This window comes from Stomoxys calcitrans, chromosome 3, assembly GCF_963082655.1.
Source record: "Stomoxys calcitrans chromosome 3, idStoCalc2.1, whole genome shotgun sequence".
NCBI lineage: Eukaryota > Metazoa > Arthropoda > Insecta > Diptera > Muscidae > Stomoxys > Stomoxys calcitrans.
In genome coordinates, this window is record NC_081554.1 from 77,946,591 (window position 1) to 77,963,605 (window position 17,015).

The 17,015-nt window shown below is 42.1% G+C and overlaps 1 protein-coding gene across 1 annotated transcript in view; it reads right to left on the reverse strand.

Moving 5' to 3' along the window:
• Positions 1-17,015, reverse strand: part of LOC106082724 (uncharacterized) — a 579,753-nt gene that overhangs the window by 410,586 nt on the left and 152,152 nt on the right. The window contains exon 9 of the mRNA XM_059364686.1: positions 4,945-5,774. Within this exon, the coding sequence (XP_059220669.1) occupies positions 4,945-5,774 (830 nt within the window). The remainder of the gene's footprint in view (positions 1-4,944; positions 5,775-17,015) is intronic.

Sequence of the window (17,015 nt, forward strand, 5' to 3'; positions counted from 1 at the left end):
GCAGTATACGCCCAGTGCACTACACGAGGTTTAAACTCCCAACTTTTGACAGTAGCTCTTTTGCAGGTGTATAGGACAAGAATTGCTTTTCTACCCCTTTCCAAAATGTTTGATTTAAAGATAAATTTCCTGTCCAGCAAAACACCCAGGTGTTTAGCGTCTGTAGGTTTTGGGCGGCTTTGTTTCCCGGTTATGTCTCCATTTCGTAGATCTTCCCTCGGATACCATTAGAAATGAATTGCAAGAAACATACATTTACCGGCACTGGCCCGTTGCTGTTGCCTATCTTGCCGCACGGGAGAGGTCACATAGTACGTAAGGCCGGGGCAAGATGGGAAATGGGTGCATGCACCGGTTACACCTCAGCGACACCGACCGATGACGTCGGTTTGCTAGAACCGCCTCCAGGGTTCCCTACAATCTCGATACGGACCAGAAGCTTGCGGAGAAGACACTCTGGGATGTGCCTCTTCCATGACGAAACAAGATTGGTCAAAAAATGCTCTTGCAGTGGCTCTAGAAGTGGAAATCGGGCGATATACATATATGGCAGCCATATCTAAATCTAAACCGATTTCTATAAAATTCATCTATAATTTCGAGAAGCAAGAGGAAATGCTTCCTGCCATATTTCGACAGAATCGATTAACAAATGTCCATTTGATTGCAATATTACTGCAAATCGGATGAGAATATATAAAGGGTGATTTTTTTGAGGTTAGGATTTTCATGCATTAGTGTTTGACAGATCACGTGGGATTTCAGACATGGTGTCAAAGAGAAATATGCTCAGTATGCTTTGACATTTCATCATGAATAGACTTACTAACGAGCAACGCTTGCAAATCATTGAATTTTATTACCAAAATCAGTGTTCGGTTCGAAATGTGTTCATTCACCGTAACGTTGCGTCCAACAGCATCTTTGAAAAAATACGGTCCAATGATTCCACCAGCGTACAAACCACACCAAACAGTGCATTTTTCGGGATGCATGGGCAGTTCTTGAACGGCTTCTGGTTGCTCTTCACTCCAAATGCGGCAATTTTGCTTATTTACGTAGCCATTCAACCAGAAATGAGCCTCATCGCTGAACGGTGAATGAACACATTTCGAACCGAACACTGATTTTGGTAATAAAATTCAATGATTTGCAAGCGTTGCTCGTTAGTAAGTCTATTCATGATGAAATGTCAAAGCATACTGAGCATCTTTCTCTTTGACACCATGTCTGAAATCCCACGTGATCTGTCAAATACTAATGCATTAAAATCCTAACCTCAAAAAAATCACCCTTTACATATATGTGAGCTATATCCAAATCAGAACTGATTTTTATACCCTTCACCATATGATGGGGGTTTACTAATTTCGTCATTCTGTTTGTAACACCTCGAAATATGCGTCTGAGACCCCATAAAATATATATATTCTTCATCGTCATGTCATTTTAAGTCGATCTAGCCATGTCCGTCCGTCCGTCGAAAGAATGCTAATTTTCGAAGGAGTAAAGCTAGCTGCTTGAAATTTTGAACGAATACTTTTTTTTAGTGTAGGTCGGTTGGGATTGTAAATGGGCCAAATCCTTCCCTGTTTTGATATAGCTGCCATATAAACCGATCTTGGGTCTTGACTTCTTGAGCCTCTTGGGAGCGCAATTTTTATCCGATTTGACTTAAATTTTGCACGTGTTGTTTTGGTATCACTTCCAACAACTGCGCTAAGTATGGTTCAAATCAGTCTATGTTTTGATATAACTGCCATACAAACCGATCTTGGGTCTTGACTTCTTGAGCCTGTAGAGGGCGCAATTCTCTACTGATTTGACTGAAACTTTGCACGTAGTGTTTTAGTATCACTTCCAATAACTGTGCGAAGTATGGCCCAAATCGGTCCATAACCTAATATTGCTGCCATATAAACCGATCTGGGATATTGACACCTTGAGCCTCTAGAGGGCGCAATTCTCATCCGATTTGGCAGAAATTTTGCATAACGGCTTCTCTCATGACCTTCAACATACGTGTCTTATATGGTCTGAACCGATCATTAGCTTGATACAGCTCCCATATAAGCCTATCTCCCGATTTTGCTTCTTGAGCCACTACAAGGCGCAATTCTTATCAGAATGAACTGAAATATTACACAATGACTTCTACAATGTTCAGCATTCATTTATGGTCCGAATCGGACTATAACTTGATATAGCTCCAATGGCATAACAGTTCTTATTCAATATTATTTGTTTGCCTAAAAAGAGATACCGCGCTTAGAACTCGACAAATGCGATCCATGGTGGAGGGTATAGAAGATTCGGGCCGGCGGAACATAGCACGCTCTTACTTGTTTCCAATTTCAATAGGCTTCGTCTCTAGGCCGAAAAACATGCCCATGGCATATTTGAAGACGATCGGGTGAAATTTGCGACCTGTAGTTTGTACACAAATTAACATGGACAGACAGACGGACATACGGACGGACAGACAGACATAGCTAAATCGAATTAGAAAGTGATTCTTAGTCGATCGGTATACTTATCAATGGATTTATCTCTCTTCGTTTTGGGTGTTACAAACAAATTCACTAAGTTATAATACCCAGTACCACGGGCAGAGTGATCCCGCTACTGAAGCCTGGAAAAGACCCGAGTTTGGGGGAGCCGTACAGACCGATCTCCCTTCTCTCACCAGTGGCAAAGACGGTTGAGGCATTACTCCCCCCGAGCCTCGTAGGAGAATTTCCATTCGCCGAGCATCAACATGGATTCCGGAGGCTGCACAGCACAACAACAGCTTTGCATTCCATCACCACACACATTTGCCGTGGCTTCAATCAGCCCCGGCCATGTGATAGGACGGTCCTTGTGGCACTGGACCTTTCGAAAGCATTCGACACGGTCAGCCATGCCAAATTATTTGAGGACATCGCCAACACGTCCCTCCAGCCAGGCCTGAAACGATGGGTCGCGAATTATCTGTGTGGTCGCCAGTCATTTGTGGAATTTAGGGATAAGAAGTCGAAACACCGTAGAGTGAAACAGGGAGTTCCCCAAGGTGGGGTGATATTTCCGGCACTGTTTAGCCTCTACCTATCCTCCACTCCACCCCCTCCAGACGGCATAGAGATCGTATCATATGCGGACGATTGTACGATCATGGCATCAGGCCCCCCACCCATTGATGACATCTGCGATAGGTTGAACGTCTACCTCAACGAGCTTGCCTCATATTTCGCTGCAAGAAATCTGAAGATATCCGCCACCAAATCTTCAGCTGAGGTGGATACTGAGCTGACTGTGATGGTCGATGAAGAAATGATTCCGACCATCAAGTGTCCCAGAATACTTGGCGTCACATTTGACAGCTCTTACACATTCTCCTCACATGCCACAGCAATCTGCAATAAAGTCAAGAGTAGAAACAAGGTCTTCAAGGCACTTTCTGGCAGCACTTAGGGTGCAGACAAAGAAACCTTGTTGACCACGTACAAAGCAATTGTGGTCTCGTCAGCTTTGTGACACGCAGTGGTATAATATTCAGATCTATCAGAATGCCGCCCTCCGAACTGCGTCGGGCTGTCTCCTCAGTTCGCATGTGGACCACCTCCATCAGGAGACAAAGATCCTAACAGTGCGAAGACATAACTACATGCTGTCCAAGCAATACCTTTTGGCCTGTTATCGCAGAAACCATCCAAATCATCATCTTGTGGATAGATATCCACCGCCCAGAAGCCTTAAGGTACATCTACACGATCTAGAGCGTGAGGTTCAGCGCTACAAGAGAGAACTTCTAGATCAAGCGGCATATCAAACGGGTCTGAACAACATTCATGTAGACACGGTAGCAGATGCGGTAATTGGCTACCGGGTGAATGTAGTCCTTGGAGAATGACCGCCTCCCATTGCACCCGAAGAAATCGACCTCCCCCGGCAAATCAGAGTGGTTCTGGCTCAATTACGTTCCGGCAGATGCAGCCGCCTCAATTCCCAGAGCTAGGATTGATGCCGACGTGCAAGATGTATGTCCCGATTGTAACCAGGGACCGCGCGATACACGTCACCTGTTAACTGCCCGGCCAGACCCACTCGACTCAGACCCAGATCCCTGTGGACGCACCTCATCTTAGTCGCAGAGTTCATGGGTCTTGACACTCAACAGAATCAAGCAGACGAAAGATAGAACACAATAAACTGCTACAACAACAACAAAAACAACAACCCTGTACCACAGTTGTAGTGTAGGGTATAAAAAGGACGAACACGTATACAGAGGCGGCAAACCTTGCCGATGAAGGACTCCATCCTGTCAATCTGGTACGTACAACCAGCTGCCATGAGATATTACAGTTTTGTATGTTTTGTTAGAGTAATGTATGGATTTCAGAAAAATCTTCTAGTAACCCAATATACTCATATGATGTAAATTTGTATCTGTATTCTGTTGCAATTGGTAATAATTGCTCCCCTTAAAGTACGATTTCTGTGCCTTCTGGTACGATTTTTTACCGCCTTTTCCAATTTTTTCATATTTACCTTATTTTTTCAAAATTTTATAATCTTAGCTGCCACATCAGTTGAAAATAAGCTATTTTATACTATTTATCCATATGTCATGCCATTTCATATAGCATTGGTAGTAAAAGTTTTGCTGGGCTACTGGTTTGCAAATACATCCAATATTACTTACATACAGCCAGTTGTGATTGCTTCGCCAAGTGCTGTAAACGAGCCAATTTACTTTTGTTAAGCTCACAGCACATCGCTTGACAAAGGGAAGGGGATTATTGAAAAGAGGACTTTTAGATATGGCATATCATAGACCATATGTTGCTCTTATTATTATCGCATCACTCGAACATTAGTTCGTTATCTCCTTGTTTATGTGTGGGCTGTAGATGGGCCTGTGTAGGAGTGTGAGTGTGAGTGTGCATGTGATTAACTTACCGCTGCAAACAGTCTTCACGTCCTGCCAGTGCTAATTTAACAATATCCGCAAACACCGGAATTACAACCCAATCATTTGGTTTTGCCGGTTGCACTGCCTTTGATGACAAAGTATTCGATACAGTGGGAAGTGCTATTGCCGAGGATGAAGCCAAGGATGTTGAGGGCGCCGGGTCGGAGGTGTTGGCGGAGAGTTGAGAATTAAATGCAACTGCGGTTGTTGTTGTCAAATGAGAGGCGGCAGAAGAGTTGGAAATTTTCCCACTCAATGGCTTTTTTGTGCTACACACTTGATGTGGTTGCGGGGTTAACGGAAGCTGTTGACTTGCCTCATCTGTGGGCGTTGTTAGCAGTGTGACTTCGGAGCTGGCAATTGGGGTCTTTATTAGCGAAGAGCCACTTGATGAAGGAGGTGCCGTTGTCGATCCATCATGGGAAACCGCACTTAACACCGCCGACGATGTTTCCGCTTCGACTTCCACTTCCACATCCGCCGTTGTTGCGGTTGTCGTTGTTGTGTCAGTTAATGCCGTTACCGTTGTTGCTGCCGATGATGAGGTCGAGAGTATAGCTGGATTTGTTACGATTGCCGTTGCCGTTGCCGTTGCCACTGTTCCTGTTGCTGTTGCGGATGATGATAATGCTGATGTGAAATATGTGTCAGTCTTTTGTTGCAAATGCTGATGTTGCCTTTGTTGTTGCTGAAGTTGATTCTGATAGTGATGACTTTCATTTAGAACTATCGCCTGTTTATGCCATAAATTCCCATGCCCCTCGGCATGACGTTGCATGCAATCTAATTGCTGACATGTGACTTGTAACTTACTCCACTGCTCCATGTTGTCGAATGTAGATTATTTTCATTAAAAGCCGCCCATAATTGTGTTGATATGAAACCGAGAAGAAAGAGAGAGAGAAATGTAGTTTGTATAGTCAAATGCTTGCTTAAAATCTCTATGTATAATGGAATATGGAAGTTGAGTTTGGGCATTTGTGTTTGCAGGAAATAGATTCTGATTCACGAATATTAAATTACTATTTGTAATTGCAAATAAAAACTAAAACCACATTAAGTTCGGTAGGGTCGAATCTTATCTATTCTCCACCATGGATCACATGTGACAAGTTCTTTATATGCATTTTGTTAAATATATGAGAGCTATATCAAGTTGTAGACCGATATGGACTTACTTGTCATAGCTATTAGAAGTTATAGAAAAATATCTAAGGCAAAATTTCAGCCAAATTGCGCCCTCGAGAAACTCAAGAGGTCAAATCGGGAGATGATGTTGGACATCAGTACAAAATTTCTTGCGCCAAGTTTCTGCCAAATCGGATGAAAACTGAGGTTTTAAGGGGCGCAAGAAGTCAAATCCGAGGCTTTATCAATTTATTGAGCAATTCGGATAATACTCGACACCGAACGGAAGTCCTGTGACAAATTTCTGCTAAATCGGTTGAAAACTGAGGCTTTTAGGGACTAAATAAATCAAATACGGGAATCAATTTGTATGAGGGCTATATCAGTTTATAGACTGATTTTGATCATACTAGGCAAAGCTATTGAAAATCAGAATGCAGGTTCTGGTGCCAAATTTCAGCCAAATCGGGTGAATATTAGGGTCTCTGGGATCCCAAGAGCCCAAAACTGGGGAACGGTTTATATAGCGGGCTATATCCAAATCTGAGCCTATATGGCCCATTTGCAATGCACAACAATCTACATCAATAAATCGAAGTATCTGTGCAAAATTTCAAGCGGATTTATTTATTCGTTCGAATGCTACCGTGATTTCGACAGACGGACGGATATGGCTAGATCGACTCAGAATGTCAAGTTGGTCAAGAATATATATAACTTATGTGGTCTCAGGTAAATATTTTGAGATATTACAAACAGAATGATTAGATTAGTGTACCCACCATCCTATGGTAGCACTTATAACTAAATTATTATACCCCCCATTCTATGGTGCTGGTATAAAAAGTGACCTTGAAAAAAAATCTAAATAAGGAACTGCGTGCTGATAAGTCCTTAAATAACCTCCATACCACGCCCCTAGGTCGGATCATGTCAGACATTGTGTTCTCACCTTAGTGCCAGTGTCTCCTTCTTCCATACTTTTAGTAATAGCCTCGTCTTATCACGATCTGTATCTTCTCACAGGATATTTGTCGTCCTACCAACCGTTTTCGTTGCTTTCGTCACCCATCCACCCTTAACTCGGACTGCGTCGAAAGGTAAGTGTCGTCTCCGGTATCAGAACGGAAAACTCTTCCCTTCCTTCCAGATTATTTATCGTCGCCTCAGTTATACCGCGATGGTATGAGCAGCTCCCATCCTCAATCCATTTTCCCATCGCCTTAAGTCTCATAGCCACAGTTGCTGCCTCACATTTAATCTGTATGTCAATGTGTCGGATATCAAGAATAGTATCCAGTGCCATAATGGGCGTGGTTCTCATCGCTCCGCCCAAGCCAAGACAACATGTTCCCTAAACTCGTTGTATTGTCCTTATGTTGCATTTTTTCTCCATAGCGGTCCACCAAACTACTGAGGCGTAAATAAGTATTGGCCTACTCACACTTCTGTAGAGCCAGTGGACTATCCTAGGATTCAGACCCCATTTCGAACCTACGGCCCGTCCAACATCTGTGAGCCTTCTCAGTACACTCCTGAATGTGACGCTTCCAACTTAGTATCATATTCAAGATCACTTCTAAGTATTTGACCTTGTCAGATATCGAAATCGTTTTATTGAGGATGCGTGGTGCGTCAAGTTGACCTTCATATTCCTCGTGAACACGCATATTTCTGTCTTCTCTGGGTTAACATTGAGACTCCTGGGTCTATCCCAGTCATATGCCATATGCAAGACCCTTGCGGCCCTTCTGCACAGCTGGTTCAGATCCTTACCCCTAAGAAGTATTATAAATCCCTCCCCAGTCAGTATCTGTAATAGGTTATTTATGGTGGTCACCCAAAGGAGTGCCGATAAAATGGCGTGCCCTGTGCCACTTTCTCCCTCATATTTATGTCATGGGACGGACAATTTATCCACCTGTTCCTTAGCATATGGTTTATCCAGTATTTAAGGACCTGGTCCTTCGATGTTAATGCAAACCGCCAATGTGTACGTCTTTGCATCGAAGGATTCTTCTATTTTATGCACAACCACGTGCAGGGCAGTCTCCACCGACCTTTGAGCAGTTCGCTGGCGTTGTTACTAATATTAAGTGTTATTAGGTCGTTAGTACTCAAGAACTCTGCTAGAGCTTGACTTCACTTATTGATGTTGGTACAACCGTACGAAATGTGGTGAGAATTAGTACATAATTTCCTGTCTGTTTTGTTTTCCTCACCAGCCGTTGCAGCTCCGACGTAGGTGGCGGTGTCGAAGAGTCGAAAGACAGATAAAGTGATGCCAGGTATGCTACACCGTCTCCCTGACTCACCACTGTTGCATCCGACATTGACAACTCTAAAAATACATAATCCAATTATTCTATGCCAATACCAGTGTTAGCATAGAATAATTGGTAGTTGATATGGTTTAGACCAGAAACTTTGTCCCGGGTCGTCCATGACTCTTGAATTAAGGCAACATGAATCTTGCCTTGCTGATTTTCATTATCAGAGCGTGAGTAGCTGCCTCGCTCCGGAGGAGGTTTATCTAGACGACCTCAATCATTGGTCCTCGATTAGATGGGCTTTTTGGGAGTGGGTGGTGATCTCAACACCCGCTACCTGCTTATTACGCTGCATTGACTTTTCTGTCACAACTCTGCCTGATATTTTCCTATTAGGTTCGATAATGATCGTCGGGCTGTTCGGTTCGTTATGCTGTATTGAGTTTCCCGGCCTGAACTGCCTGATGTTTTAGTATGAGGATCTTTATTTATCCTAGTGTTCCCAATATAGAGTATATATTAACTACATTTCGAAAAAATCCGGTGAAATAGCTATATCAAACTATAATCAGTTCTTAACCAAACTCGTCACAATTCACCAAATTCTTGTGAATTCGGGCAATAAATGGGTCTTATATGTGTTCACGACCGTAAACCGGTAAATCAATATCTATGCCAGCTATATCTATATATGATCTTATCTGCGCGATATTAGGGGAGGATATGTAGGAGAGCAGAAGTTGGCATGTGCGCCTAAGACGCCTAACGGTTTCCAATCAGCAACTATATCAGGTTATCAACTGATGTAGGCTATACTTGGCACAGTTATTGGAATTCATACCAAAACGACATACGTAAAATTTAAACCAAATTGTATAAGCATTGCTTCCTTTAGATGCTTAAGAAGTCTTATCGTGAGATCGGTTTATAAGGCCCGGTTGATAAGACTAATCTGCTGACTGACATGTTTGCGAGAAATTCTTTCCTGCCGGAAAGCGATCAACCACTCCCCGCTATTGAAGACGTATCTGGTTCCATGCCTCAGATATATTTTCGACCACATGTAGTCAAAAGGGTTCTTCCAGTTCTCGACGTAAATAAATCCCCTGGCTCGGATGGTATATCGTCTTATGCAAGTGTTATTCGACGCTCGCTCGTCTTTTTAGCAATCTTTTCAACCTTGCTTACCTTGTGGGTGTTTTCCCGGTGCGTTGAAAGATTGCGAATAAACAGGCTATCCCCAAGAAGGGTGAGGCAACCGACCCTGCGAATTACCGACCAATGGCGTTATGCTCTGTGCTTTCCAAGGTTATGGAAAGCATGATCAATTACCATTTTGTGAGATACTTAGAATCCAGTGGTCTTCTTAGCGACCGACAATAAGGGTTCCGTAGAAATCACTCCACAGGCGACCTGATGACATTCCTGTCTGAACGTTGGAGTCGCTTTAGTCACCAGTTCGGTGAGAGTAAGATCGTGGCTCTAGATATCTCTAAGACATATGACAGGGTCTGGCACGAATCCGATCTACTCGTTTGCGGATGACAGCAATATCTGTCATTCATTTTCATTGGACCATAGGCCGAGTCATAGAGAGATTGAAAACAGAAAGCGGATTGTGGCGTTACACTCTGCCAGGATTTGCTGGCCATTTCTGAGTGGGGTCGAATGAACAGAGAAGATTTCAATGCATGCAAAACGCAATGCTGTTTGTTGTCCCACTAACGATTTACTGACACTTTACAATCGTCAATATCTATCGACGGTGTAGATATTAAACAGTCAGAGGCTCTTGATGTTCTGGGTATGAAGATATAATGTGATGTCCTTTGGTCAAAATATGTGTTCCAAGTGTCGAAAGAAGCATTCAAGTGCTTGGGCTTTCTTAGGCAGTGTAAGAAATATTTCACTACCGCTGATCTTCTTAATTATTACACTACGTACACCAAGCCGAATATGGAATATATTGGGTTGCCCAAAAAGTAATTGCGGATTTTTCATATAGTCGGCGTTGACAAATTTTTTTACAGCTTGTGACTCTGTAATTGCATTCTTTCTTCTGTCAGTTATCAGCTGTTAGTTTTAGCTTGCTTTAGAAAAAAAGTGTAAAAAAGTATATTTGATTAAAGTTCATTCTAATGGTGATTTCGATTCTGAAAAAAATGTTACACTAATGTTGCACTTATACGGGACAACATTTTGTGAATGCTGCCTTATCCCTCTCATAGTTTTACACTTTTTACATTTTCAATCGAACATGTTAATATGCCCGTATATTGTAATTTCAACCAAATAATGCTGTAAAATGTAGCAATGCATCTAATATGCCGTTAGCTAAATAAAACGCGATTACTTTTTCCTTTTTTTATGTATTTCTTTTTAATATTTTGCCAAACATTCTACAAATTGTTTTCTTCTTTTCAACCAAAATTTGCTTGAACGGTGGCATGCACATGAGATGATAGCAGCTGATTTAAAGTGCGGCATTCTCCATCCTAGCCTAGCCACGGTGTAGAAAATGCAGCATTTTTTCACTTTCAGTGGGCAACACCATTACAAACGAACATTTACCCGGTGGTGGGGTTACACTTTTTTGGAGAATCGAACACAAAATTTAGATCTCAGTGCAACATGTCGAAAAAATGCTGCACTTTTTTTCACAATCGAAATCTCCATAAGTTTTATTAAAAATGCATTTACTTTCTTTTAAAAAATCCGCAATTACTTTTTGGGCAACCTAATAACTCGCATATATGGGCCGGAGCTTCAAAATAATCCTTGGAGCTGCTTCACCGTGTCCAGATGTGGGTGTTGGTGTTGATTGGAGATGGTAGGGTATCCAACTCTATTGTTTCCCTTGAGCATCGTCGAAATGTGGAGTGTGTGGCGCTGTTCTATCGATTCTGCCACTGTGTGTGTTCTTGGGAAATCAGTATTCTGATTTCTGACTTGAGATTGTTTGTCAGAAATACAAGATTTTCTAGAAGCGCGCACCGTTTTGTAATCGAGTGGCCAGCTAATCAGACCATGCACTACCGAGAGAATCCTTTTTTCACAAGGACACTTCGTATGTGGAATCGACTTGCGGCGGATGTTTTTCCCGCTACTTACGGCATCCAGAAATTTCAAGCAAGTGTCAATAAACACTACTCTTTCTTTCCCCCTCCTATCCTTAACTATCCTCTCCAACGCAATGCACTGCATACATAGGGGAAATCCCCCTAGTGTTGGTTGATTGAAAAAAAAAAAAAAAAACAAGTAAAAGCGTGCTAAGTTCGGCCGGGCCGAATCTCCTCCACCACAGGTCGCATTTGTCGAGTTCTTTTCCCGATATCTCTTCTTAGGCAAACAAAGCATAAAAGAAAAGAATTGTCATAATATTGGAGCTATTTCAAGTTATGATCCGATTCGGATTCGAATTAAGAATTCGAGTAAGAATTGCGTCCTCTAGTGGCTTAAGAAGTCAAGATCCAAGATCGGTTTATATGGCAGCTGTATCAAAACATGGACCGATATGGCCCATTTACCGACCTATACTAATAAAAGGTAATTGTGCAAAATTTCAAGAGCTTAGCTTTACTCCTTCGAAAGTTAGCGTGCTTTCGACAGATAGGCGGACGGAAGGACGGACGGACGACAGACGGGCGGACAGACGAACGCACATAGCTAGAACGACTTAAAATGACATGACGATCAAGAATATATACTTCATGGGGTCTTAGACGCATATTTCGAGGTGTTACAAACAGAGTGCCGAAATTAGTATACAAACAGAGTGCCGAAATTAGTATAAACCGACCTGAACCATATTCGATGCGGATGTCAAATAGCCTAGCATAAGGAACTGTGTCAAATTTCAGTGAAATCGGATTATAAATGCGCCTTTTATGGGGCCAAGACTTTAAATTGAGATATCGATCTATATGGCAGCTATATCCAAATCTGGGCCGATTTTGGGCCAAGTTTCAGAAAAATGTCGAAGAGCCTAACACAACTCACTGTCCTCAATTTCGGCACAATAAATGCGCCTTTCATGGGCCCAAAACTTTTAATTGAGAGATCGGTCTATATGGCAGCGATATGGAAATCTTGATCGATATAGGCCAAATTGCAGAAATATGTCGAGGGGCTTAATTTAGCTCACTGTCCCAAATTTCATCGCCATCGGACAATAAAGGCGCCTTTTATGGGCTCAAAACCTTAAATCGAGAGACCGGTCTGTATAGCAGTTATGTCCAAATCTGGACCGATTGGGCTAAATTGAAGAAGGCCGTCGAAGAGCCTAACACAACTCACTCTCTCAAATTTTGGCAAAATCGGATAATAAATGCGCCTTTTATGGCCTCAAAACCTTAAATCGAGAGATCGGTCTATATGTCAGCTATATCTAAATCTGGACCGATCTGGGCCAAATTGACGAAATATGTCGATTGGCCTAACACAACTCACTGTCCCAAATTTCAGCAAAATCGGATAATAAATGCGCCTTTTATGGGCCCAAAACTTTAAATCGAGAGACCGGTCTGTATGGCAGCTATATCCAAATCTGAACCGATCTGGGCCAAATTGAAGAAGGACGTCGAAGAGCCTCACACAACCCACTTTTTAAAATCTCGGCAAAATCGGACAATAAATGCGCTTTTTATGGCCCCAAAACCTAAAACCGAGAGATCGGTCTATATGGCAGCTATATTCAAATCTGAACCGATCTAAGCCAAAATGACGGAGAATGTTGAAGGGCCTAACACAACTCACTGCGCGAAATTTCAGCAAAATCAGATAATAAATGTGGCGTTTTATGGGCCTAAGACCCTAAATTGGAGGATCGGTCTATATGGCAGCTATATCCAAATTTGAACCGATCTGAGCCATATTGATGGAGAATGTCGAAGGGCCTAAGACAACGCACTGTCCCAAATTTCAGCAAAATCGGATAATAAATGTAGCTTTTATGGGCCTATGACTCTAAATCGGAGGATCGGTCTATATGGCAGCTATATCCAAATCTGAACCGATCTAGGCCAAAATGACGAAGGACGTTGAAGGGTCTAACACAACTCACTTTCCCAAATTTCAGCAAGATCGGATAATAAAAGTGGCTTTTATGGGCCTTAGACCCTAAAATGCAGGTAAATTGGAGGAACGGTCTATATGGCAGCTATATCCAAATCTGAACCGATCTGAACCGCTTTTTATGGCCCCAAAACCTAAAACCGAGAGATCGGTCTATATGGCAGCTATATTCAAATCTGAACCGATCTAAGCCAAAATGACGGAGAATGTTGAAGGGCCTAACACAACTCACTGCGCGAAATTTCAGCAAAATCAGATAATAAATGTGGCGTTTTATGGGCCTAAGACCCTAAATTGGAGGATCGGTCTATATGGCAGCTATATCCAAATTTGAACCGATCTGAGCCATATTGATGGAGAATGTCGAAGGGCCTAAGACAACGCACTGTCCCAAATTTCAGCAAAATCGGATAATAAATGTGGCTTTTATGGGCCTAAGACCCTAAATTGGAGGATCGGTCTATATGGCAGCTGTATCCAAATCTGAACCGATCTAGGCCAAATTGACGAAGGACGTTGAAGGGTCTAACACAACTCACTTTCCCAAATTTCAGCAAGATCGGATAATAAAAGTGGCTTTTATGGGCCTTAGACCCTAAAATGCAGGTAAATTGGAGGATCGGTCTTTATGGCAGCTATATCCAAATCTGAACCGATCTGAGCCATATTAAGAGAAGATGTCGAAGGGCCTAGGACAACTCACTGTCTCAAATTTCAGCAAAATCGGATAATTAATGTGGCTTTTATGAGCCTAAGACCCTAAATTGAAGGATCGGTCTATTTGGCAGCTATATCTAAATCTGAACCGATCCATATTAACGGAGGATGTCCAAGGGCCTAACACAACTCACTGTCCCAAATTTCAGCAAAATCGGATAAAAAATGTGGCTTTTATGGGCCTAAGACCCTAAATCGACGGATCGGTCTATATGGGGGCTATATTAAGATATAGTCCGATATAGCCCATCTTCGAACTTAACCTGCTTATGGACAAAAAAAAAAAAAAGAATCTGTGCAAAATTTCAGCTCAATATCTCTATTTTTGAAGACTGTAGCGTGATTTCAACAGACAGACGGACAGACGGACGGACGGCTAGATCGACTTAGATTTTTACGCTGATCAAGAATATATATACTTTATAGGGTCGGAAATGGATATTTCGATGTGTTGCAAACGGAATGACAAAACGAATATACCCCCATCCGTCGGTGGTGGGTATAAAAAGTTGACAAATGCGATCCATGGTGGAGGGTATACAAGATTCATCCCGGCCAAACTTAGCACGCCTTTACTTGATTTTTCGATTCTATTCCACTGTGCAGCGGCTGACAACTATTATCGTTTATTGAAGTTGCATTTTAACTTTTAATACACTTACACATACAATGCAAGTTGGTTACAAGAAGGCTCGGTGCTCCTATACAGTCATGTGCACGCGTATGTATACACATATGCTTCTTACTTGCTGACAGCTCACCCATTTGCATTCGTAATACATAGGACCTGGGAATATTCCTCAAAGCTTTTTTATTGCTCTGATTTTCTTTCACATGCGATGACATTAATTAACGAAAGAGCAGAAAGCCAAAATGTCTGAAATCAGGCTCACCAATCACTTCAAAGGTGTCCTTAATTTGTATAACATCCTTTGGCTTAAGTAAATTACAACGAGTGCGAATAACCTGGAAAGCTTGGAGTTGACATGATATTACATGACAACATTTTTACAGCCTTGGCGCATATACACAGGGCAAAACAAAAACCAAAAAAAAGGAAAAACAAGTATTCAAGTGGGAGTACGTGAGTGATCACGAATCAATGTGGATTTCTTTGCCTGGTCTTCATTAACGCATTCATGAGTTCCCCACTTTTTGGGCTTGTCATCGCAACGTCATAAATCTTATGATTGACAGTTATGAAAAAAAAAAACTACTTGGATTCTGTCGGATAGGTGGTTGGTGCTACAGCTTTTATCGCATGATGAAAAAAAGTAATACAACAACGCTAGTGAAAGGTCACAGACAAAGATGGCAAAAAAGGGAGAACAAATGATATCACGGATGACATTGATATTCAAAGATTGTGAACAAACAAAGTGCTTGGGTTTGGAGGTTATAATGGTGCGTTGATTACACTGCGCTTTCATTTTTATACACTGATGGGTTTAATACGCTAGGAGGAGGCTGAAATGTCCCCCTCTAAAGTCTGCCTGCTGCTGCTGGCAGGCGCCTGATAGCTGTTAAAGCTAAGAACGGGAGCAGTAGGGAAGGGCTGATGTAATTTTGTGCTGCTATTTTCTCAAGGCTTTGTGGCTGTGTGTGTGTGTGTATGTGGGTTCTTTGTTTTAGCATTTTTCTTTGCATGTTTGCAATACCTCAATGTCATGATTTTCAAAGCTGGTGCTTTTGTTTTTCATACACCACCCACCCATCCCTGCTCATAGCTGGTAGGTGTACAGACATAATTGAATGAATTGTGATTTTGTTAGCCACAATCCCGCAACGTGATTGAATTTTTCACGTACCATGTTCTGTCTTGGCTGACTGAATGGCCAAAGAAATATATCACAAATCGTTTGTTATCAAAAACAAATCAATTTCTTATTTAGCGAATTGTATTTCTATGGTGATATATTGCAGGCATCACGTTACTCGGTCATTGATGATTAATGACCGATGGCCGCCAGCTGATGTCATAAACGTGCAAAATGCATTGCTTATACCAGTGGCCAGTGTTCTAGAATGCTAGGACATTTCATGGCTTTTTGAAAATGGATTTTTTCTTTACACATTTATGAGGTGGTGATCAAAAGATTGAGGGCTATGGGTCACGTTTAGATCCACACTTATTGATCACACACGCTCCACCATAGGATGGGTGTATACTAATTTCGTCATTCTGTTGAAAACACCTCGAAATATGCGTCTAAGACCCCATAAAGTATATATATTCCTGATCGTCGTGACATTTTAAGTCGAACTAGCCATGTCCGTCCGTCTTTCCGTCCGTCCATCCGTCTGTCTGTCGAAAGCACGCTAACTTTCGAAGGAGTAAAGCTAGCAGCTTGAAATTTTGCACGAATACTTCTTATAGGTGTAAGTCGGTTGGGATTGTAAATGGGCTAAATCTGTCCATGTTTTGATATAGCTGCCATATAAACCGATCTTGGGTCTTGACTTCTTGAGCCTCTAGAGAGCGCAATTCTTGTCCGATTGGAATGAAATTTTGCACGACGTGGTTCGCTATGCCTTCCAACAACTGTGCTGAGTTATGTTCAAATCGGTTCATAACCTAATGTAGCTGCCATATAAACCGATTTGGGGTCTTGACTTCTTGAGCTTCTAGAGGGCGCAATTCGTATCCGATTGGAATGAAATTTTGTACGACGTGGTTCGCTATGATTTCCAAAAACTGTGCTGAGTTAGGTTCAAATCGGTCAATAACCTGATGTAGCTGCCATATAAACCGATCTTGGGTCTTGTTTTCGTGAGCCTCTAGAGGGCACAATTCTTATCCGACTGGAAAGAAATTTCGCACGACGTGATTCGCTATGACTTCCAACAACTGTGCTGAGTAAGGTTCAAAT